This window comes from Saccopteryx leptura, chromosome 12 (assembly GCF_036850995.1).
Source record: "Saccopteryx leptura isolate mSacLep1 chromosome 12, mSacLep1_pri_phased_curated, whole genome shotgun sequence".
Taxonomy (NCBI): Eukaryota; Metazoa; Chordata; class Mammalia; order Chiroptera; family Emballonuridae; genus Saccopteryx; species Saccopteryx leptura.
The window spans coordinates 23,641,372-23,664,479 of record NC_089514.1 but is presented as its reverse complement, the minus strand read 5'-3'; the positions used below and the strand labels follow the sequence as shown (position 1 = coordinate 23,664,479).

General features: G+C 36.9%; 1 protein-coding gene across 3 annotated transcripts in view; it reads right to left on the bottom strand.

Annotated features, from left to right (window-relative positions):
* DGKB (diacylglycerol kinase beta) overlaps positions 1 to 23,108 on the bottom strand; it is a 645,807-nt gene that overhangs the window by 576,441 nt on the left and 46,258 nt on the right. For all 3 annotated transcript variants that reach the window (XM_066354004.1, XM_066354003.1, XM_066354005.1), the window contains exon 2: positions 4,080 to 4,340. In XM_066354004.1, the coding sequence (XP_066210101.1) occupies positions 4,080 to 4,149 (70 nt within the window). In that variant the 5' untranslated portion in view covers positions 4,150 to 4,340. The remainder of the gene's footprint in view (positions 1 to 4,079; positions 4,341 to 23,108) is intronic.

Genomic DNA, 23,108 nt, shown 5'->3' with positions numbered 1-23,108 from the left:
GAAGAACAGATCACATGTACTAAATAGCATAAAAATATACTACTGTTATAATCTTCAGGAAGATAAGTGTGTTTGCAGTTATATTTTGACCATATAAATTTATGACATGAGGATACAGTCTAATTATGATAGCCTTTGCTTCTTTATTTTTTTCCGAAGTAAGAAGTGGGAGGCGGCAGACAGACAGACTCCTGCATGCACCCAACCAAGATCCACCCAGCATGCCCACCAGGGAGCAATGCTCAGCCCATATGGGGTGCTGCTCTGCTACAACCGGAGCCATTCTAGCACCTGAGATGGAGGCCATGGAGCCAGTGTCCAAGCCAACTTTGCTCCAATGGACTCTTGGCTACAGGAGGGAAAGAGAGAGATAGAGAGAAAGGAGAGGGGGAAGGGTGGAGAAGCAGATGGGCGCTTCTCCTGTGTGCTCTGGCCGGGAATCGAACCTGGACCCTTCCACATGCCGGGCTGACACTCTACCACTGAGCCAACCGGTTAGGGCCTTTGCTTCTTAATTATATAGGAAACATCATGGAGCAGCAATTTTCGACCTTTCTCATTTCATGGAACACATAATTACTAAAGTGCTGCAGCACACCAAAATATATTACATTTTTTGCCATTCTGACAAAAAATAGTTACCATTTTGATTTATTCACACTTGACAGCAATTGTTGTATTGGCTGTGATAATTTTTTTTTATTTGACAATCTAAAGGAAAATAGGTCAGTGCCCCAGACTAAATAAACACAGTCAAGTATTGTGTGTTTTAAAAATTCTTGTGACACAGAAGTTTCCCTGCAATGGTATACCAGTTGGAATGGAAGATTATGTCTAACAATTTTCACATTGTCTTGGTTATTTAAAAAAGAATAGTAAGTCTAATGCTCATGGGATATGCACTATTTTTTCATTCACAGTTAATCAATTAATTTACCTTCTCACAAAATCTATTTTAATAATGTTCTTTCACTTACCATGTTATCTGTTACTACCACTGTATTGAATGCTCATTCATCTTTGTCACAATATATTAAAAGTTTTACATTTATGACAACTTTTATTACTTGTTTTAGGCATTTACTAAATTGATTACTAAATCAAGCTTTTTTATGATATAATTAAATATACTCCCTTAGCCAATAAAAGTAGCAGCCTGTGATATATTTAAGACTTTAGTATTAAATTCTGTTTACCAATTCAAATGGAATTTGAATATCTGAGCAATAGTCATTATAAATGATATTTTAGCTATGATAATAATTTATTTTATATTAATTCTGCCTATAAGACCTTTTTCCTGTAAGTACCCAAACAGTAGAAAACATATTTTAATAATCAAGCCAAGTTCAACAAACCTAAATTAAATTTGTTGTTTTCTTGATAGGTTATGTCACCAAAGTCCCCCACACATCTCTAGCTCTCAATTATCATATTTTATTATTTCCCAACCTCTCCACTGTTGGACTCAATCTGAATCTCCACTTTTCTGTTCATCTTTCATCATCTATCCACATTATTTACTCTATTTCACCAGCCACTGGCCTGACTCTAGTCTCACTCCATTACCACATATGACTCTCAAAGTTGTCCAGTTAAACTTTCTGAAATATAGTATTATTCATGACACTCTACTATAAAAATCCTACAATTATCCTTACTGCCTAACTCCAGTTTAGCATTGTGTATTTTATTTCCACATCATTTTTACAACCTCAACACCACGTATACCCTTAATCTGCGGTTTGGCTAACTATGGTTTCTTTCTCTTCCTCAAATATATGCTGAATGTCCCTTTTTCTCTATCATTTTCTTCCTCACTTACTTTAAACCTGTATTTCAAGATTCATCAAATCCTACTTCTTCCATGAAGACTTACTTCCCTTTACCTATTTCAAATTGAATACTTAAACCATACAGAATCCCAAAATTTGTTTGTGGCACTTATAATATCCTGCTTAGAAATAAGAGTTCATACTTTAGTTGACCAATATCACCCTGTTAAATTTAATTGTCTAAATAAAAAAAATTAAAAAGAGTGCATTAGCTTTTAGCCTTTATTCAACTGTAAATTCTTTGAAGGGAGGGTCCATACCTGCTCATATTTTCATTTTTTGCAATATCAAGCAAACATTGTCCCTAAAGAAGATGTTCAGAAATATTTACTTGATTTTTGGATACAATGCAAAGAACACATAGAAATTTCAAATCATAGGTAAAATATTTTTAGTCAAATTAGAAGTTATGGAGTATGAGAATGTAGACAAGAATTTAGCCATCCTGGGCTAAATTTTTCTGGGGGTAAATGAATAAATTGTGCTTTAAGTGGCACAGATTTTGATGTCAAAAATTTATGACCCTCCTCTTCCATATAATACTTGCATTTTTGTTATAACAGCCTAAAAATGCACTTATGGATTTGTGACTTCCTGGCAAATACCCAGCATCAATCTTACACCCTCAGGTGGAGTAGTGCAGTGCTTAATTTAGAAACACTCTAGAAAATCTGTCAGTTTGGACTTTTGGATAACATGTATTATGTGATAATTAGTGTTCCTGACTTATAACATGTAGCTTGTTAATATGTTATTACTCACTATTATCATCACATTTACTTGTTCTTATTCCAAATTCATCCTCTGTGCTCAACCATTTTCTTTGCTTCTCTTTCATATTATTCAAGTTATCCCCAACACATCTCCAATATGCTGCAACTCCCTTCTGATTTAACAACACCAACTGCTTCAGTTTTTGCCTTTTTTTTTTTTTTTTTTTTTTTTTTTTTTTACTAATATGTACCATTGGATTTTTTTTCTCTTTCCATTTCTTCAATTTTATTCTCCCAGTACCATGTTATTCCCTTCACTCTCACCATTTTTTTTTTTAGGGGAGAGAGTGAGGCAGACTCCAGCATATGACCTGACCAGGATCCACTCGGCAACCCCATCTAGAGCTGATGCATATTGAGCTATATTTAATGCCTGAGGCTGATGTGCTCCAATTGAGCTATCCCCAGTGCCCACAGACCTGGCCATACTCAAACCAATTGAGCCACTGGCTGCAGGAGGGGAAGAGGGAGAGACGGGGGAGAGAAGCAGATTGTCGCTTCTCCTGTGTGCCCTCACAGGGAATTGAACCCTGGATGTCCATACACCAGAGCTAATGATCTCTTCACTGAGCCACCAGCCAGGGCCAACCACTTTTATTATATTACCTATCGGTTATTTTTTATCTACTCATCTTCCAAACCTGTTAGTGTCTCTTATTTATTAGTTGCTTCTTTTTTTCTCTTCAATACCTTGACCCAGTTGCCAGTTTTATATATATATATATATATATATATATATATATATATATATATATATATATATATCATAGGTAAATATATATATATTAAACTCATTTTATGAAACAGACCTATTTCTGAAAATCTATGGTAAAAGTATACTTTTTTAAACATAATCTTATAAAGAAACAATATTTCAAAATACTCCACAATAAAGCAAATTACCATGGTTCTTACAACTCTTCATTTTTTTTACAACCACTAAAACCAACTCTACAATATGTCTATGACTCCCAGCTCCCAGTCCTTTTTAAAATATTTGGCTGACAAATAGGAGAAAAAAGAATCTTACATTTCCCCTCCTCCAGATCTCTATGAACAGTCAGATCTCTGTGATTTAAGGATAACACCATTTTTTTCCTCCTCTTTCTTCTTAATTACAGTATTGTCTTTCTACTCTTCCTGTTGTTTTTCTTTGTGGTTCCAGGTTTGCCAGTCTCCACTCTCTTAGGCTATCTTTCCTCTGCATTACTTCTAGTACAGTTTGAGTGTTTTCAAATTTTGCATCTGAATTCTAGTTCCTTTACTTCCAGAGTTGGTGTTGGATTTATGCTTACCTTTTCCTTTTTCTCATGCCAAAAATGGAGTCTCCAGTCAACCTACTTGTAATCACAAAAGACACACCTACATTTCTCCCAGTACTGATCATAATTCACAACCCGTTCCTATAAATAAATCATAATTGCTTAGCACAAATGCCAAATAAAAAGATATTATCAATGGGAATACTTACACTCAGCATATTTCTGAAGTTGAGAAAATTCCGAGGGGCTCAGGTGGGCCCACTTTTCCTGGTTTGTCATAGTGGCTGTGAGGAGTTTTGTTACACACCAGTTGTGGAATTTTTTATTTCGGTGTTTGGCACAGTCCTATGCTTCAAATTTTCCACCAGACATGTTTCATGGTAAAATACCTCAAGCTTTCAAACTATGCAATCTGTCAATATGAAGCATCTGTGTCCATGAGGTTGTAATTTCAAAAACGCATTAAAGCACTGCAAAACAAGACACACAAAGATAAATAAATTGGAATTATTATACAAATAAAAACACTGACAAGTTATAAAATGTTAAAAAAAAAATTCCACCTGACCAGGTGGTGGTGCAGTGGATAGAGCATCAAACTGGGACACTGAGGACACAGGTACAAAACCTCAAGGATGCCAGCTTGTGCATGGGCTCATCTGACTTGAGTGTGAGATCATGGACATGACCCCATGGTCACAGGCATGAGCCCAAAAGTCACTAGCTTGAAGCAAAGGTCATTGGCTTGAGCGAAGGTTGCTGGCTTGAGCAAAGGGTCACTTGCTCTGCTGTAGCCACCTGGTCAAGGAACATATGAGAAAGCAATCAATGAACAACTAAGGTGCTGCAACAAAAATTGAGGTTTCTCATTTCTCTTCCTTCCTGTCTGTCTGTCCATATCTGTACCTCTTTCTGTCTCTGTCACAAAAATAAAAAAGAATTTTTTGTTTCTAAATAATGGATTTTCAAGTTTTTCTATTTTGCATAATACTCGATCATTAATTGCTCATTAATTCTTTAATAACATTTACAGCCTGACCCAGTGGTGGCACAGTAAATAGAGTGTCAGAATGAGATGTGGAGGACCCAGGTTTGAGATCCCAAGGTCTTCAGCTTGAGAGCAGGCTTATCTGGCTTGAGCAAAGCTCATCAGCTTGAGCCCAATGTTGCTGGCTCAAGAAGGGGGTCATTCAGTCTGTTATAACCCCCCCAGTCAAGGCACACATGAGAAAACAATCAATGAACAACTAAGGTGACACAACGAAGAACTGATGCTTCTCATTTCTCTCCCTTTCTGTTTGTCTGTCCTTATCTGTCCCTCTCTCTGACTCTCTGTGCCTCAGTCACACATACAAACAAAAGAAAAAGAAAAAAAATTACAAACATTTCCTAATGCCAATTTAAAGAAATAAGGATTAAAACTTCAAGATGTATAAAATATTTAAAAAGTCTAGATTCATAAAAGGATTATTTTTGTCAACATTATAATCTTCACATTTAAAGAGTTGACAAGGGTGTCTTTTTTATCAGTTGCAATTTATCAATTTTTTAATATCAAAATAAACATAATGCAAAAAAGATAATTCTAGACCCGTTATTATAAAGGAGGCTCTATAGTTCTAGATACCTGCATATATAATTCACTACTGCATGAAATATTCAACATTGGCTGAAAATGGCACTCAGTAGCAGCATCAATATTCACAATCAAGCTCAATTTTGGTAATATATAGGATTATATTTTTCCCTAACAATAAACAGACTATTTTGAATTTTGTTATTTTTTTAATTCCCAATAAAGTTTAAATAAAATAAATTTCAAATGTCTGACAGACTTACACAATGGATACACTATTGTAAATCATGCTTAAAAATAAATCCCCAGGGCCTGACCAGGTGCGGGAGCAGTGGATAGAGCACTGACCTTGAATGCTGAGGACCAAGGTTCAAAACGACAAGTTCCTGAATGAAAAGAGAAAGAACAAGGGATAGAAAATCTGATTGAAAAAAATCATAGCTGAAAACTTCCCTAAATTGATGAAGAAAAAAGTCACACAAGTTCAAGAAGCACGGAAAGTCTATTTAAAGAGGATCACAAAGAAATCTACACCAAGACACATCATAATTCAAATGCCAAAGATAAAAGATAAAGAAAGAATACTAAAAAGGAAACCAGTCAATCACCTACAAAGGAGTCCCCATAATGATGATATTAGTCTTTTTTTTTTTTTTTTTTTTTTTTTTTGTATTTTTCTGAAGCTGGAAACGGGGAGAGACAGTCAGACAGACTCCCGCATGCGCCCGACTGGGATCCACCCAGCACGTCCACCAGGGGCGACGCTCTGCCCACCAGGGGGCGATGCTCTGCCCCTCCGGGGTGTCGCTCTGCCGCGACCAGAGCCACTCTAGCCCCTGGGGCAGAGGCCAAGGAGCCATCCCAAGCGCCCGGGCCATCTTTGCTCCAATGGAGCCTTGGCTGCGGGAGGGGAAGAGAGAGACAGAGAGGAAGGAGGGGTTGGGGGGGAGAAGCAAATGGGCGCTTCTCCTATGTGCCCTGGCCGGGAATCAAACCCGGGTCCCCCGCATGCCAGGCCGATGCTCTACCGCTGAGCCAACCTGCCAGGGCCCGATATTAGTCTTTTCAACAGAAACACTTGAGGCCAGAAGGAAATGGCAAGAAATATTCAAAGTAATGCAAAACAAGAGCCTTCAACCAAGGCTTCTTTATCCAGCAAGGCTATCATTTAAAATTGAAGGAGAAAAAAAAGCTTCCCAAGACAAAAAAAAAAAAACCTCAAGGAATTCATTACAACCAAACCAATGCTGCAAGAAATGCTAAGGGGCCTGTTGTAAACAGAACAAAGGGGGAAAATCTAGAAAAATAGGAATATAGATTTAAAGAATAAAATGGCAATAAACAACTACATATCAATAATAACCTTAAATGTAAATGGATTAAATGCTCCAACATATGCTGTCTACAAGAGAGCCACCTCAAAGAAAAGATACACATAGACTGAAAGTAAAAGGATGGAAAAATATATTTTATGCAAATGGAAATGAAAGAAAAGCTGGGGTAGCAATACTTGTATCTGACAGAATAGACTTTAAAACAAAGGTTATATTAAGGGATGAAGAAGGTCACTACATAATGATAAAGGGAACAATCCAACAAGAAGATATTACCATTATAAATATGTATGCACCCAATATAGGAGCAGCTAAGTATATAAAGCAGATTTTTATGGCCATAAAGGGCAAGATGAACAACAATATTATAATAGTGAGGGATTTTAATACCCCACTAACATCAGTGGATAGATCCTCTAGAAAGAAAATTAACAAAGAAATAGCAGACTTAAAGGACACACTAGATCAACTAGATTTAATAGGTTATCTTCAGAACTTTTCACTCTAAAGTGGCAAAATATAGGTTCTCTTCACATGCTTATTTTCTAGGATAGACCACATGTTAGGACACACAAAACAAGTCTTAATAAATTTAAGAAGATTGAAATCATATTAAGCATCTTCTCTGATCACAATGGCATGAAACTAGAAATCAACTACAATAGAAAAACTAAAAAATATTAAAACACTTGGAGACTAACTAGCATGTTATTAAATAACAAATGGGTTAACAATGAGATCAAGGAAGAAATAAAAAATTTCCTTGAAACAAATGATAATGAACATAAAACAACCCAAAATTAATGGGACACAGCCAAAGCTGTTCTGAGAGGGAAGTTCATAGCATTACAGACATAGCTTAAGAAGCAAGAAAAAACTCAAATAAACATTGTAAACCTGCATCTAAAAGAACCAGAAAAAAAACAGCAAGTAAAGCCCAGAAGAAGTAGAAGGAAGGAAATAATAAAGATCAGAGCAGAAATAAATAACATAGAGGCTAAAAAGGAATACAGAAGATCAATAAAACCAAGAGCTGGTTCTTTAAAAAGGAAAACAAGATTGAAGAACCTTTAATCAGATTCACTAAGAATAAAAGAGAGAAGACCCAAATAAATAAAATTAGAAATGAGAGTGGAGGAGTAATAACTGACACAGCAGAAATACAAAGGAGTATAAGAAAATAGTATGAAGAACAGTATGCTTAAAAATTAGACAACCTAGATGAAATGGACAAATTCCTTGAAACATATAATTTTTCAAAAACTAATCTGGAAGAATCAGAAAACAAACAAACCAATGACAACAAATGAGATTGAAACAGTTATCAGAAAACTTCCAACAAACAAAAGTCCTAGGCCAGATGGCTTCACAGGCAAAGTCTACCAAATATTCAGAGAAGAACTAACTCCTATCCTTCTCAAACTATTTCAAAAAATTCAAGAAGAGGGAAGACTTCCAAGCTCCTTTTATGAGGCGAGCATAATCCTCATTCCAAAACCAAGCAAAGACACACAAAGAAAGAAAACTATAGGCCAATATCCCTGATGAATTTAGATGCTAAAATTCTCAACAAAATACATATTAGCAAACCAGATCCAGCATTACATGAAAAAAATCATACATCATGATCAAGTAGGATTTATTCTGGGGAGGCAAGGCTGGTACAATATTTGCAAATCAATCCATGTGATTCATCACATAAACAAAAAGAAGGAGAAAAATCACATGATAATATCAATAGATGCAGAAAATGCACTTGATAAAATCCAGCACCCATTTATGATCAAAACTCTCAGCAAAGTGGGAATACAGGGAACATACCTCAACATGATAAAGGACTTGTATGACAAACCAACACCCAACATCATAATCAATGGGCAAAAATAAAAAGCAATCTCCTTAAGATCAGGAACAATGCAGGGGTGCCCCTTTTTACCACTCATAATCAACATAGTTTTCGAAGTCCTAGTCACAGCCACAGACAAGAAGAAGAAATAAAAGGCAACCAAGTTTGAAAAAAAGAAGTAAAACTGTCATCTGCTGATGATATGATACTGTACATAGAAAACTTTAAAGTCTCAGTCAAAAACTAATGGACCTGATAAATGAATTCAGCAAGGTGGCAGAATATAAAAGTAATGTTCAGAAATCAGAGGCATTTTTATACACCAACAATGAACTGTCTGAAATAGAAATTAGGAAAACAATCCTCTTCACTATTGCAACAAAAAATAAATAAATAAAGTACCTAGGAGTAAATTTAACCAAGGAGTTTAAAGACTTATACTCGAAAAATTATAAAAAATTTATAAAAGAAATCAAGGAAGATATAAACAAACAAGTGGAAGCATATACCGTGTTTATGGATTGGAAGAATAAATATCATTAAAATGCCTATATTACCCAAAGCAATCTATAAATTCAATGTAATTCCTATTAAAATACCAATGGCATACTTCAAAGATATAGAACAAATATTTCAAAAATGTATATGGAACCAAAAAAGAACACAAATAGCCTCAGCAATCTTGAAAAAGAAGAACAAAATGGGAGGTATCATACTCCCTGATATCAAGTTATACTACAAGTCCACTGTACTCAAAACAGCTTGGAACTGGCATGAGAACAGACATATATAGATCAATGGAACAGAACAGAGAACCCAGAAATAAACCCACACCTTTATGGACAACTGATATTTGACAAAGGAGGTAAGAGCATACAATGGAGTAAAGACAGTATTTTTAAGAAATGGTGTTGGGAAAATTGGACAGCTACTTGCATAAAATAAAACTAGACCACCAACTTACACTATTCTCAAAAATAAACTCTAAATGGATAAAAGTATATGTAAGTCATGAAACCATAATCATCTTGGAAGGAAACATAGTCAGTAAGCTCTCCAACATCTCTTGCAGCAAAATATTTGCTGATTTATTTCCATGGGCAAGTGAAATAAAGAACAGGATGAACAAATGGGACTATATCAAGCTAAAAAGCTTTTTTCACAGTGAAGACAGTTTGAACAAAATAAAAAGACAAACCACACATTGAGAGAATATATTCAACAATATGTCTGATAAGAGGTTAATAATCATAATTTATAAAGAACTTGTAAATCTCAACACCAGGAAGATAAACAATCCAATCCAAAACTGGGCAAAGAAATGAACAGACACTCTCCAAAGAGGACATACAGATGGCCAATAGGTATATGAAAAAATGTTCAAGATCACTGATCATTAGAGAAATGCAAATGAAAACCACAATGAGATATCACCTCACACCAGTCAGAATGGCGCTCATCAACAAAACAACACAGAATAAGTACTGGCGAGGATGTGGAGAACAGGGAACTCTCCTGCACTGCTGGTGGGAATGTAGACTGGTGCAGCCACTGTGAAAAACAGTATGGAGATTCCTCAGAAAATTAAAAATGGAACTGCCTTTTGACCCAGCCATCCCACTTTTAGGAATATATATCCTAAGAATACCAAACCACTGATTCAAAAGAAGAAATGCACGTCCATGTTTATTGCAGCATTGTTTACAATAGCCAAGATCTGGAAACAGCCCAAGTATTCGTCAGTGGACAAGTGTATTAAAAAAGATGTGGTATATTTACACAATGGAATATTATGCAGCCATGAAAAAGAAGGAAATCTTACCTTTTGCAACAACACGATGGACCTGGAGACTATTATGTTAAGTGAAATAAGCCAGGCAGAGAAAGACAAATATTATATGACCTCACTCATTTGAGGAATCCAATGAACAATGTGAACTGAGGAACAGAACAGAGGCAGAGGTGGGATCAAAGATTCCAGAGGGAAAGCGGTCAGAGGGACAGGGGATGAGCAGATGGGATCAGAGAAGGGAAAGAGATTAGTGAAATTATATATACATAACACAGCATTATAGAGAAGAGGACAGCAAATCCTGGAGTGAAGGGGGGAAGGAATGGGGGGAGGGGGCAAGGGAGTAACAAGGGGAACATGGGGGTGGTAGGGGGAGATATATTCAGTGGGACACTTGAATGTATATAAACACAATAAATTAAAATCAATAAAGATTACTTAGTTATTGATGTCGCCCCATTAAAAAAATAAAATTATTAAAAAAAAATTACTTAGAGAGTTTATGCAACCATATGGTTAGAAGAAAGTTTATATAAATTCTGTTGCCTAAAACCACACCACCTTAATTGGCCTTAGTCTCTGACCCTTTTTCTACATCTCTTCCTGTTCTTCAGTATCAATCCCAGAACCTCATTGTCATATCCTGTCACTTTTGCCTTAGAAAACTGTACTTGTTTAGGGTTTATGTACTCATTTTTCCAAGGTGACAGTTTTCCATTTAATTGAAAAAAATCAAGATATTGCTGTAACAGAGGCCATATTGCTAGATATGTTTTCCCTCCGGGGGGATACTTTTATAGCACAATCATGACTTTCTGGACACTTGCAGACTAGAAGAAATGGGAACGTGTCATGGACATTTCTTTGTGTCTCTTGCCTAGTTTCTTCCAGATGATTTTATCCTTCACATTAATGACGTCCTAATTCTTTGCTTCTCTCCAGTTACATGCAGCTCTGGTGGACTATAATAAAACAAGGTGTCCTGTTCTCTGCATCCAAAGGGAAACAGATGATTCAGTCACATTGGGCATGTTGGACTTTGCCTCATGGGGCTTTAAAAGTTGAATGGAATGATTCAAGGACAGAGAGAAAATAGTTGTACCTAACTAATGACAGCAATGAGCAGACAGCTATCTGTTCCTGCCTGAGACTGACTACCCAGCTCTCTAGTCACTTCTGGAAACAAGTAGTATTCCTTCAGTGATTAAATTGGCCAAAAGCAGTTTCTACTTCCTGCAAAACAAAAATCTTAACTGATGATAATGGCAATTCATTTACTTATTCAAATATGTTTACTGAGCCTCTCAGTATGCCAGAAAACATTCTAGGCACTGGAAATATAACAAAGTTCAAAATACACAAAGACAAAATTAATCCTAATTCCAACAACATGTCAGCTTTGTTAAGAGTTTACAGTAGGCATGGTACAATCCTAACAGCATTTGTGGTACTGTTAGGTACTAATTCTTCCATTTTGACAAATGAAGAAACTAACACTGAGTGATGAGAATCTGATAGTTATGACAGAAACTTCTAGAAGCTCATCCATTATCCAGTCTTTCTCACTTCCTTGGGTACAGAATCCTAATTTTTTGAACAAAAATATATCCATTTGAACAGCTACATACCTCAGGTTCTTTACATGGAGAAGTGGCTAACAGGATGTGAGCAGATGTTGGGGAAGGTCTATAGGAAGGTAAAGAAAAAGCTGGGAAGTGCTCTTTTAACCATTCTTCTCCTCCTCCAACTTCCTACCTGGAATGGAGACATCTTGGTGGCAAATTCAGCAGTTTCTTGTACTGAGACAACTTTTAGAGTAACAGCCATTTTCTAAGAACAGTGGAGTTCATAAAGTAGACTAGGGATAGGCAAACAGCTGGTGCAGGAATTTGCCAATGACCTATTTTTGTAAATAAGGTATAATTGAACACAGGTGCACCTATTACACAATCCAGCAAGAGGTCAATTTTTGAAGGGGTATAAATGTAATATAAAGAGGTCTTGGCATTATCCTGAAGTTAGTAAGGAACAAAGGAAGGACTACAAGAAAGGTCAGATGCCTGATCACTTTGGGAAAATGTCCATGTCTCCACTGTCTTTCTGTTTTACTTAAATTGTTGTGATAGCTTCCTAATTGCCTTGTTCCCTCTCTCCATTCCCTAACATCACCTAAATACTTAATTATTTTGACAGAGAGGAAGGGAGCGAGAGAAAAAGAAGCATCACCTCCTTGTTCCACTTTGTTGTACCATTGATTGCTTCTCATATGTGCCCCAACAGGGGCTTTAACCACCGCCCTAGGGATTGAGCTGGCAATCCTGGGATCACGCCTGGTATCACACTGGCAATCTCGGGATAAGTGACCCCAGATGGAGACGACGATCTCAGTGCTACAGTAGAAGCCTCTATCCACTGCACCACCAGCCAGAGCAATGTCACCTATTGAGTAAAGTCCAGTGACAGTCATAAACTAATTTGATTCTAGAGGCCTGTCTGACAAATTACCAACAATAAATTAATTTACAATTTAGGATAGTAATTTTTTAGTTAATTATAACTTTCCACCTGCTCTAAAATTTATTAGAATTTTCCAGTTGATTAAGTATATAAGACTGAAATTTAACATAACTAGTTAACTAACATAATTTAGATTTTTACATGAATGCTGTCATTCCACTGAGTCTCACTTGGTCGTTCAATATAAAATTGTAGAATTGTATATTACCATCTCTACATCATGCTTTTATTTTATTTGAATATCACATCTTATTATCAGATATTAAACTTATTTATGTTACTTAATATTTATCTCCCCACACAAGAAATATGGGCAACGTGAGTGATTTTGGGTCCTGATGAAATTCCATAAAAAGATCAAAGCAACTAAAAATGCATATTGGAATTGCACTTGATAATTATTTAGATGTATTCATTATAGTCTACACCACCATCCTTTTACATTTGCTAGAATATTAAGACCCAAGAGAGCAGAAAATTTTTGTCTGTTTCCTCACTGCTGTTTTAAATATAATATACTTAGAAGAGTGGTTTGCATATAACAGTTGGTCAACAAATATTTGTAGAATGAATTTACTTATATGATTATTTTTCCATAAAGAAAAACTGGGATGGGAGAGTTTGAAGGAACCCCTGAAATTAAGAGAGAAAATGGTATATAAAAGAAGACTTCACGGACAGAAGTCACTATATTTTTACTTTTCCTAGGGGCCACACCAGTTTCTTTAAATTCATGATCAAAACAAAAGAAGCTGTATGTAGGGATACAAAGCTTTTATAGTTAAAAACAAAAAGGCTTTATTTCATAGTTTGTATGTATTTTTTTCTTTTGTTGTTATATATAACTCCATATAAATAATCATTATTCCCAAGGAATGCCATAATTTAAGATGTAAGTTCACCAATTTATAAAAAAGAACAATTACATATGAGCATCAGGACTATCTTTTTAGATAATGAAGATATTTTTCACTATCTAACAAAAAATAGTTTTCTTTTCTCTAGCATGTTCTTGTCAACATAAATCATTTTCATCTGAATCAAGAAAAGCTTCTCCAAATTGATCTAATCAATTTGCATTTTAGGAAGAGTTATTTTGAGAGTAATGGCACCCCTTGAAGGGCTCAAAGTAAATTCTCTTTGGATTTTAATTTGGTTTAACATAAACATGCTGAGAATAAAACCGCTCTTTCTCATCCTTTTCCTAGTGAAAGCCTTTGGCTTCTCACAATTCTGATAGTTCCAACTCTCATCATGTGATGCAATATGTAGTCAAAAACACAAAAACAAATTATTTACCAGTGGGCTACAGATGGAGAAGGTTGTCCTAGTCAAATGTTTTAAATTACTTGAACTGACATATCAGAAGTCTGCATATAGAGAAATGTTGCATGTGTATTACTAAATCAAGAGACAAAGTTATTCTTTATGACTCAGAAAGAGATGGGAATGATGACATTGTTTCCTAGTCTCTGCCCCTTTGTAAAGTTGTAGAGAGAGAATGACAATATTCGACTGGGATTCCCTACAGTGCTTTTACAGACTTCCCATTGCCCCAAAAGGAGCTATATCAGGCACATAAGATGAATACCAGGAAGGATCCACTTTTGGAAAGTAGGCTAGTTCTGGTCTTCTCATCTAGTCACGGATATGCCACTTTGCTCAGTTAGTGGCAGGATATCATTATGTTGGAAGAGTGGGAGAAGGTCCTTGTTCTATTGTACTTTGGCTAAAACATAGTCTCCATAATTAGGAAAGAAAATCAATATCCTTGTAAAGAAGTCACAGGCAATGCCTAGATAAATGAATCTGGTGGGTTGAGAGCATAGCTGTTAGTCACATTAATTGTAGATTTTTAAATAATTATTAAAAGTAAGCATGTCATGACTCCAATCCTTGAATAAAGTTAATACACGTTAAGGCACACTAAAAACTATATGTATATATGTTATATTTAACCCTTTGAGTAATGAGTTTTTTTCATGTTCGCTGACCCCATGGAGTGGGTTTTTTTTTCAAACAATGAAATTTGTTCCAGTTATGGTTTTATTAACTTAAAATCATGTAATCATGTTTGTTTGATAACCTTTTTATAGAAACAAGAACATGTGTTTGCCTTTTTTAGTGTTGCCTTACACCCTTTTAAAATAAAAATTTTTGTTATGATCGTGCTCTGGATGGTCAGGAGGCATGAGGACGTACATGAACCTTTGTACTACTCAAAGGGTTACAGTACTTTGAGGACTGAAAATATTTACTGAGACTCAAGGGTGATAAACCCCAAAGTACAAGGTAAATAATAGAAAAATCTTTGGGGTGAAAAAGGATGAGGGCTATAATATCAATCATAGAATTTCTGAATGAAAGGTAGGACTGAATTGAATGGGATATTGATGCTATCACTTGATTTATAATTATTTGTTCACTTACCCATGAAAAGAAGCTTAAATTAAGACCCAAACGGCCCTGGCCGGTTGGCTTAGCAGTAGAGCGTCAGCCTGGCGTGCGGGGGACCTGGGTTCGATTCCCAGCCAGGGCACATAGGAGAAGCGCCCATTTGCTTCTCCACCCCCCCCCTCCTTCTTCTCTGTCTCTCTCTTCCCCTCCCGCAGCCAAGGCTCCATTGGAGCAAAGATGGCCTGGGCTCTGGGGATGGCTCCTTGGCCTCTGCCCCAGGCGCTAGAGTGGCTCTGGTCTCGGCAGAGCGACGCCCCAGAGGGGCAGAGCATCGCCCCTGGTGGGCATGCTGGGTGGATCCCGGTCGGATGCATGTGGGAGCCTGTCTGACTGTCTCTCCCTGTTTCCAGCTTCATAAAAAAAAAACAAAAAACCCAAAGGCATGCAAGGCAGCAGGCCAGATGCTGGAGATATAGTTGTGAGTAAAACAGATATAGTATGTGAGCTCCTAATTCTTGTTTAAAAAGATGCTATATTAAACAAACCAACTACATAAATAAATCATCATGAACTGAGATAAGTTAAATAATAAAAAAAAAGTCCATGGAATCCTATAAGAGAGTATAATAGGAGCCATGATTTATATTGAGAGTCAGACAGTAACCCATAAAGAAAGTTTTATTTAAACTAAATGATGAAAGTGGAGTAACAGCTGTAAACTTGAGTGAGAAGAAAAACATTCTGAGCAGAAGCCTGAAAGTGAAAGAGAGAAGGGGGAAAAAAAACACAAAAAAACAACTGGAAATATTAGAAGCTCTGTGGTGAGCGAGACAAGTGGCACAAGATTAACTGGAAAAACAAGTAAGAGCTACATTGTGAAGACACTCCGAGGTCATAGTGAGGATTAATCCTAAGTAAATGGCGATGCCATTGATATTCTGGGCAGGAGATAAACACGATCCACACTTGTGTGTTAGAAGTCCATTCCGGGTGATAGATTGGAGGAGGACAAGAATGGAAGTGGGAGGACAGAAAACAAGGAGGCTGTCTCGGTATTGGATGACAGCTGGTGGTGAATTTAATTGAAGAAATGGTAGTGAAAGTGAAGGTAGAAGGACAAACTCAAGATGTATTTTTGAGGCAGGATTTGATAATAAGTAGAACATATGGTGTGCATGTGATATGATCAAGAATAACTTCCACAGTTTTGGCTTGAGCGCGGGGTACAGAAAGGTGGATTTTAAAGAATTCTAAATACTGGAATAGTACCAGGTTTGAGAATAAGACAAAATTTTGTATTTTATGTTGGGAGGTATTAAATCTGAGAAGAAATCTAAATTGGAAGGAGTGTGGTAGGCAGACAGACATGAGCAAAGCAAGAGCTATAGGCTAGGCACAAAATGTCACCATGGCAGAAAGCCCCAGGTACCTAAAAATGGGCAAAACTGAGAAAACAAGGACCTTGCCCCCAGGGCAACCTTTCCTCCACTGGCAGCATATCTGTAGTCAAGGGGCTCAGATCCCCTTAAAGGTAGGAACAAACTAAGGAGATGAAGAATAACCCTTAAGCATTAACCGTCAAGGGCTCAGTTGTGTTTCAGCTCCAGGCCCAGAAAAGCAGCAAAGCCAGACAAGTAATGCCTTGGTTGACCTTAGGACAAGCTGCAGACTAATAACCCCTTGTTCTTTCTGTAGGAATCACTGGGACACATTTTAAAATGAAAGAGATGGGCCCTAGCGGGATAGCTCGGTTGCTTAGCATCGCCCAGAAGCAGAGAGGTTGATGGTTCAATTCCTGGTCAAGGCACAAACAGCAATAGATCTATATTCCTGTCTCTTTCTCTCTCTCTCTCTCTCTCTCTCTCCTTTCCTCTCTCACTAAAATCAATAAAATAAAATAAATTAAATTAAAGAGAAGGGCTTACAGTGAGTGAGAAAGGTTGAAGCTTCTGAATAAAAAGAAACTGCTCAGTGTTTTTCTAAGTCCTTTAAAACAGGGGTCTCAAACTCGCGGCCCGCCGAACAATTTTGTGCGGCCCGCAGACTAATCCACAAAGTTCAAAATATTTTGGATAAAATTAAGTAAGCCTAGGGGCCTACTTGTATTTTTCATTTCTCTAGCATCCTAGCTAGATATGAGCTTAGTTAACAGCAGTTGTGATGCGAACTACAGTTTCTGGTCGTTTTGTGACACTGAGTAAACTGCATGTACGATTGTGCTTGTTGTACTGATTTTTTTTTTGTTTTCAACTGCAGTGAGAAAAGTGTTGCGTAACAGTTGCCTTTTGTAGACCTAGTGCGGCCCGCCGAATGGCTGTGATCTTGCTCTGCGGCCCACATGCTGAGTTGAGTTTGAGACCCCTGCTTTAAAAGGACTTTAAAAAGTCTGTAGGGTAAGTTCCATAAAATATGTGAGGGCCAAAATTTATCTTAAGTTTGAGTACAGTTGCAAGTAATCTTGTAGATTGGTGCTTAGAAAGCGAAGATTTCCGGTTGATGAGTTATGTTTTCTCAATGATATGTAAATCTCAGTTATTAGCTAAGAGTTTAGTTAGGCAATGAGGGGGTGGGAAAGTAACAAGGGAAAGATATAAACAAATTATGTAAAGGCTTGGTAAAGTGAGATCCCTAAAAACATGTAAAAACAGCAGGATTAAGAAACAATGAGATATTGCTGTTTATTAATTTAGAACTGTAACAGTATAATTTTGAACTATTGATTTATAAACTAAGGCATCTGAAGGACATTAGTAATATTCTTATCCTACCACTTTTGAATAAGTTAGATCTGTATTCTCATTCAAGTTCTGAGCTGTCTTCCCTACGTGAACTCAATCACTTAACCTGAGTTTCAACTCCTTTCCCATGAAAACTGGATAATACCACCCACATCCAAGAGCTATTAGCATTTAATAAAATAACATGTGCACAACACAAAAGAGTCTTAATAAAGGCTATTTTCTCCTTGCTTTCTTAAGGATTTAAGATATATCTGCAGCATTAAATTTCAACATATATATACATGATACATACAGGAAAAATAGATTGGAAGTCTACAAACCTTCCAGAAAATTTATGTGGGTGGCTTAATATAAGATTCATAATTGTGTTATTTTTCGACTCCACTGACATGTAAAAAATCTAAAAGAGTAAATTGAAGTGAAATTGTTGGTGATGTAAAACAAGGAAATATATCAAGTTTTATATTGTGTACATTTTAAAGTCATAGTTTTGAGCTTTAATTATTTTATTTTTAAGAAAATTAAGTAAATTTTTAATTCTGTTTCTTTTCACACATGGTTTTAAGGAGAATGACTCTTAGACTAGAGATGGGTGTGTTGGGTGAAAACAATGATCATCTATAAGGTAGAGCTTTTATCCATATGAAAAAGTAAATGTCCTGGCCTGTTGGCTCAGCGGTAGAGCGTCGGCCTGGCGTGCGGGGGACCCGGGTTCGATTCCCGGCCAGGGCACATAGGAGAAGCGCCCATTTGCTTCTCCACCCCCACCCCCTCCTTCCTCTCTGTCTCTCTCTTCCCCTCCCGCAGCCGAGGCTCCATTGGAGCAAAGATGGCCGGGTGCTGGGGATGGCTCCTTGGCCTCTGCCCCAGGCACTAGAGTGGCTCTGGTCGCGACGCCCCAGAGGGGCAGAGCATCGCCCCCTGGTGGGCAGAGCGTAGCCCCTGGTGGGCGTGCCGGGTGGATCCCGGTCGGGCGCATGCGGGAGTCTGTCTGACTGTCTCTCCCCGTTTCCAGCTTCAGAAAAATACAAAAAAAAAAAAAAAAAAAAAAAGAAGTAAATGTGACGTGCTCTGGAAACTTTTACTTTTAAAGCATGAATACGACAATGACTCCCATCCCATATATCATTCTAGAAATCTGCTAAACCCCTTTAAAAGGTGTTGTCTACTCCCTTTATACCTGTGAGTACCTTTTTGTTGTTGTTGTTGTGAGTATCTTTGTGACAACCTTAACCAATAAATTATAGCAGAAGTGATGCTATGTGACTTCCATGGCTATTTCACAAAATTATCATACACTTAAGTCTTGCTTTTTTTTCCTTGGGACATTTGCTCTTGGAATCTAGTTAACATATTCTAAGAAACCCTAAACTAGCCCAGGTGAAGAGCTCACTTAGAGACAGCATGTATGGGTACACCAGTCAACAGCCAGTACCAACCAACCCCCAAATATGTGAGTAAAGATGCCGCCAGATAATTCCAAGCCAAGCAGTCTAGCAGTCCCCTTCTCTAAGCTAGATGTCCTCCCAGATGAGACAGCAGATAGTGAAAAGATTTTGAACCCAAAAAAAGAAGATTCATTTTGTAAGTCATTTTTTTTTTGGTTGCATGTTTTGTTGGAAACAAGGTCTGTTTGTGTCTTTTATAAAGATTTTCCAAATACAAGTATAAGGCTAACTAAACAAGAAAAAATAAAAAGGAATAAATGTTAACCTCTTTCTTCTACCCTCAAGATGGAAAAGGAAGAAGCAATTGAATGATTTTTGCTAATCTATATGACCTGGAACTTTTTCAGCAAAAACAGGTATTTTCTAGCATATTGATCACCCTACCGCCCACTAGTGAGCATTCCAGCTTTCATGGTGGGCGGTAGCAGAGCAACCAAAGCATAAACAAAAAGATAGATTTAACTATAGTAAGTTGTTTTATAAAGATTTATTCTGCCAAACTTAGCGAAACTCCGACATAAAGTACTTGGTAAGTAATTATTATTATATGCTTTAACTTGCTGTAACTCTGCTTTATAAATTTTATAAAGTAAAGTTACTTCCCTACTTTATAAATCACCATTACTGTGGAACCGGTGGGCGGTTAGAAAATGTTACTACTAACACAGATACAAAAGTGGACGGTAGGTATAAAATGTTGACTACCCCTGACATAGGCTATGCTAAGTTGATAAATTTCTTTGTACTTTTTTCCATGTCCAACTTGGCAAAGAGGAAATTCACTAGAAAATAATTATCTAACCATTAACCCCTTTCCAGAAGAGTCTCTGATAAATACATGCAGGCTTTGTATTGAATTAAAAATGCATGTGCTTATAATTTTCTTCTATTAATTAAAAAATAATAAATTCAGTCTCATGCACTTCCTGGAAATTGATGATTGCTGGTAAGAAACTAATATCTTTCAAACCTTTAATCCCCAGAAAATAATCAACTCTAATGCTGTTATTCAACTTCAAGTTAGAGTACAAAATAGCCCAAGGAAAATCATAATCGAAATACACTGAGGACCTTTTTACCAAATGAAATTTGATGTCTGCTCTGAGAAACAAGTAATGCCTGCAGTAAACCGACAGGATAAAAATAGAGAGCTATATTTAATTTATAGAAACAGAGATAGATGTCAGCAATAAAAAATACATATTTTGGCCATATATAGTTTTGTTTTCTTTTAAAAGGAAAAAAACACTATCTTATACTTTCCATGTAAATCACGATTCACTAAAACTGCCATTGCAAAACACGATGGAATTTTCTCATTTGATTTCCCTTTTGTTGCTAGTATTTATGTATAAAATGTTGCTTTTTCCCTGCTTGACAAAATATTGAACTTGTCGTTTAATTAATTAACAAGGGTTCAGATTAGTGATGTTTTACCCATAAACTGCAGAAACTTTTAAAAGTAAAATGAACACACTTTTGGAATATATCTATTTTTCTTTCAAATTTATCTTTAAAATGATGATTAATTTTAATTGCTCCTGGCACAATCAAAATATGCATCAGTTCCATTCCTCAGGTCTTTGTATTATTAAACGACTTTATCATAATCTCTCCTCCCTCATTAGAAGTAACCCTTCTGTTATGGCACTTTAATCAAGGTTCTCTCTCTAAAATTCCATCTGCATGTGTGACTCCCACATCTGACAACCTTTAACAGTTCTTCATTACCTATGAGATAATGTCCAATTTGCATACTTCAACCTGTGTGATCCAACTGTAAACTTTAAATTAGTTAAGAACAAGCCATTCTAGAGTAAACTAACTCTGGAACTATATCAATTCTAGACCTGTCACTTTGAACAATATTAAACTTCCTTTTTTTTTAGAGAGGAGAGGGAGAGACAGAGAGAGAGAGAGAGAAGAGACAGAGAGAGAGAAAGGGGGGAGGAGCTGGAAGCATCAACTCCCCTATGTGCCTTGACCAGGCAAGCCCAGGGTTTCGAACCAGTGACCTCAGCATTTCCAGGTTGACGCTTTATCCACTGCGCCACCACAGGTCAGGTGATATTAAACTTATCCAAGTCATACCTTGGGCAAAATGAGAATACAAAGGAACCCAGGAAGACAAAGTCTATTGTGTAAGGCTCCTAGTGCCTGTCACACAGTCCTCATTTATTACAGTGCAGCACTGAACTGAAATAAGGGTTTGTTTTATTTATTTTTTATTCTTAACCTGTAAAAAAAAAAATCTATGGAATTACAAAAAAGCAAATTGGCTAACAAAATTAGTCTATTGTGCACATTACTTGGCCTAAAGGAAATATATATATATATAACATTAAAAGTTTTTATCAATAAAAAAAAGACAAAAATAAATGAATCAAAATCTGAACTGGAATAATTGCTGGGTAGAAGCATAGTGGGGTCTAATACATTGAAGAGAGCCTATGGGACAGTCTTCAAAAACCAGAAACACTGACAAACTGAACCATATTACAAAGGTTTTAATATAGGTTTGTAAAAAAAGGTATTGAAATTAAACTACTTTTTGAGAAAGAGTCACAGTATAAAACAAGGTTGTAATATTATAAATCAGCTGGCCCTGGCCGGTTGGCTCAGTGGTAGAGCGTCGGCCTGGCGTGCAGAAGTCCCGGGTTCGATTCCCGGCCAGGGCACACAGGAGAAGTGCCCATCTGCTTCTCCACCCCTCCCCCTCTCCTTCCTCTCTGTCTCTTCCCCTCCCGCAGCTGAGGCTCCATTGGAGCAAAGATGGCCCGGGCGCTGGGGATGGCTCCTTGGCCTCTGCCCCAGGCGCTAGAGTGGCTCTGGTCGCAACAGAGCGACGCCCCGGAGGGGCAGAGCATCGCCCCCTGGTGGGCAGAGCGTCGCCCCTGGTGGGCGTGCCGGGTGGATCCCGGTCGGGCGCATGCGGGAGTCTGTCTGACTGTCTCTCCCCGTTTCCAGCTTCAGGAAAAAAATAAATAAATAAATAAAATAAAATAAAATAAATAATATTATAAATCAGGTCTATTTCAGAAAAGATTGGAGAACAGCAGAAGCTGTTTGGAGATGAATGGACAAAGAGCATCCCTCAGCTCCTCCTGGTTAGGATGGCCTAAATGTTGTAGCCCTTGGAAATCCAGAGATAGCTTAAATCACCATGAGATCTACTTTCAACTAATAGATTCCTTCTTCAAGGTTTTTTTCAGAGAGACTGAAGATCTCTTCACTTAGCTATTTAGATTTAATTTTGAGATGTTTAAAATATATATCTATGACATTTTGAAAAAGGAAAAATAACTCAAAATTTGATTATGTAAATCTGTATTTTCACTTACCAACAGACATTGCTAACACCCAAAGAAATAAACACACACCACATGTCCACATGTATATACGCATACTCGCATCCACACAAACACATGCATGCACACATGTTGCCTTCCATGATTATAAGTGATTAAGCTCTTTAAATAAAGTATCAGACATTTACCAAAAATATATTTTTTAAAAACAATGTTTCTGGAAAGCTCAGATTCTTTTCACACTTAACTTGTTGTCCTCAGTATTATCTCTAAACATTT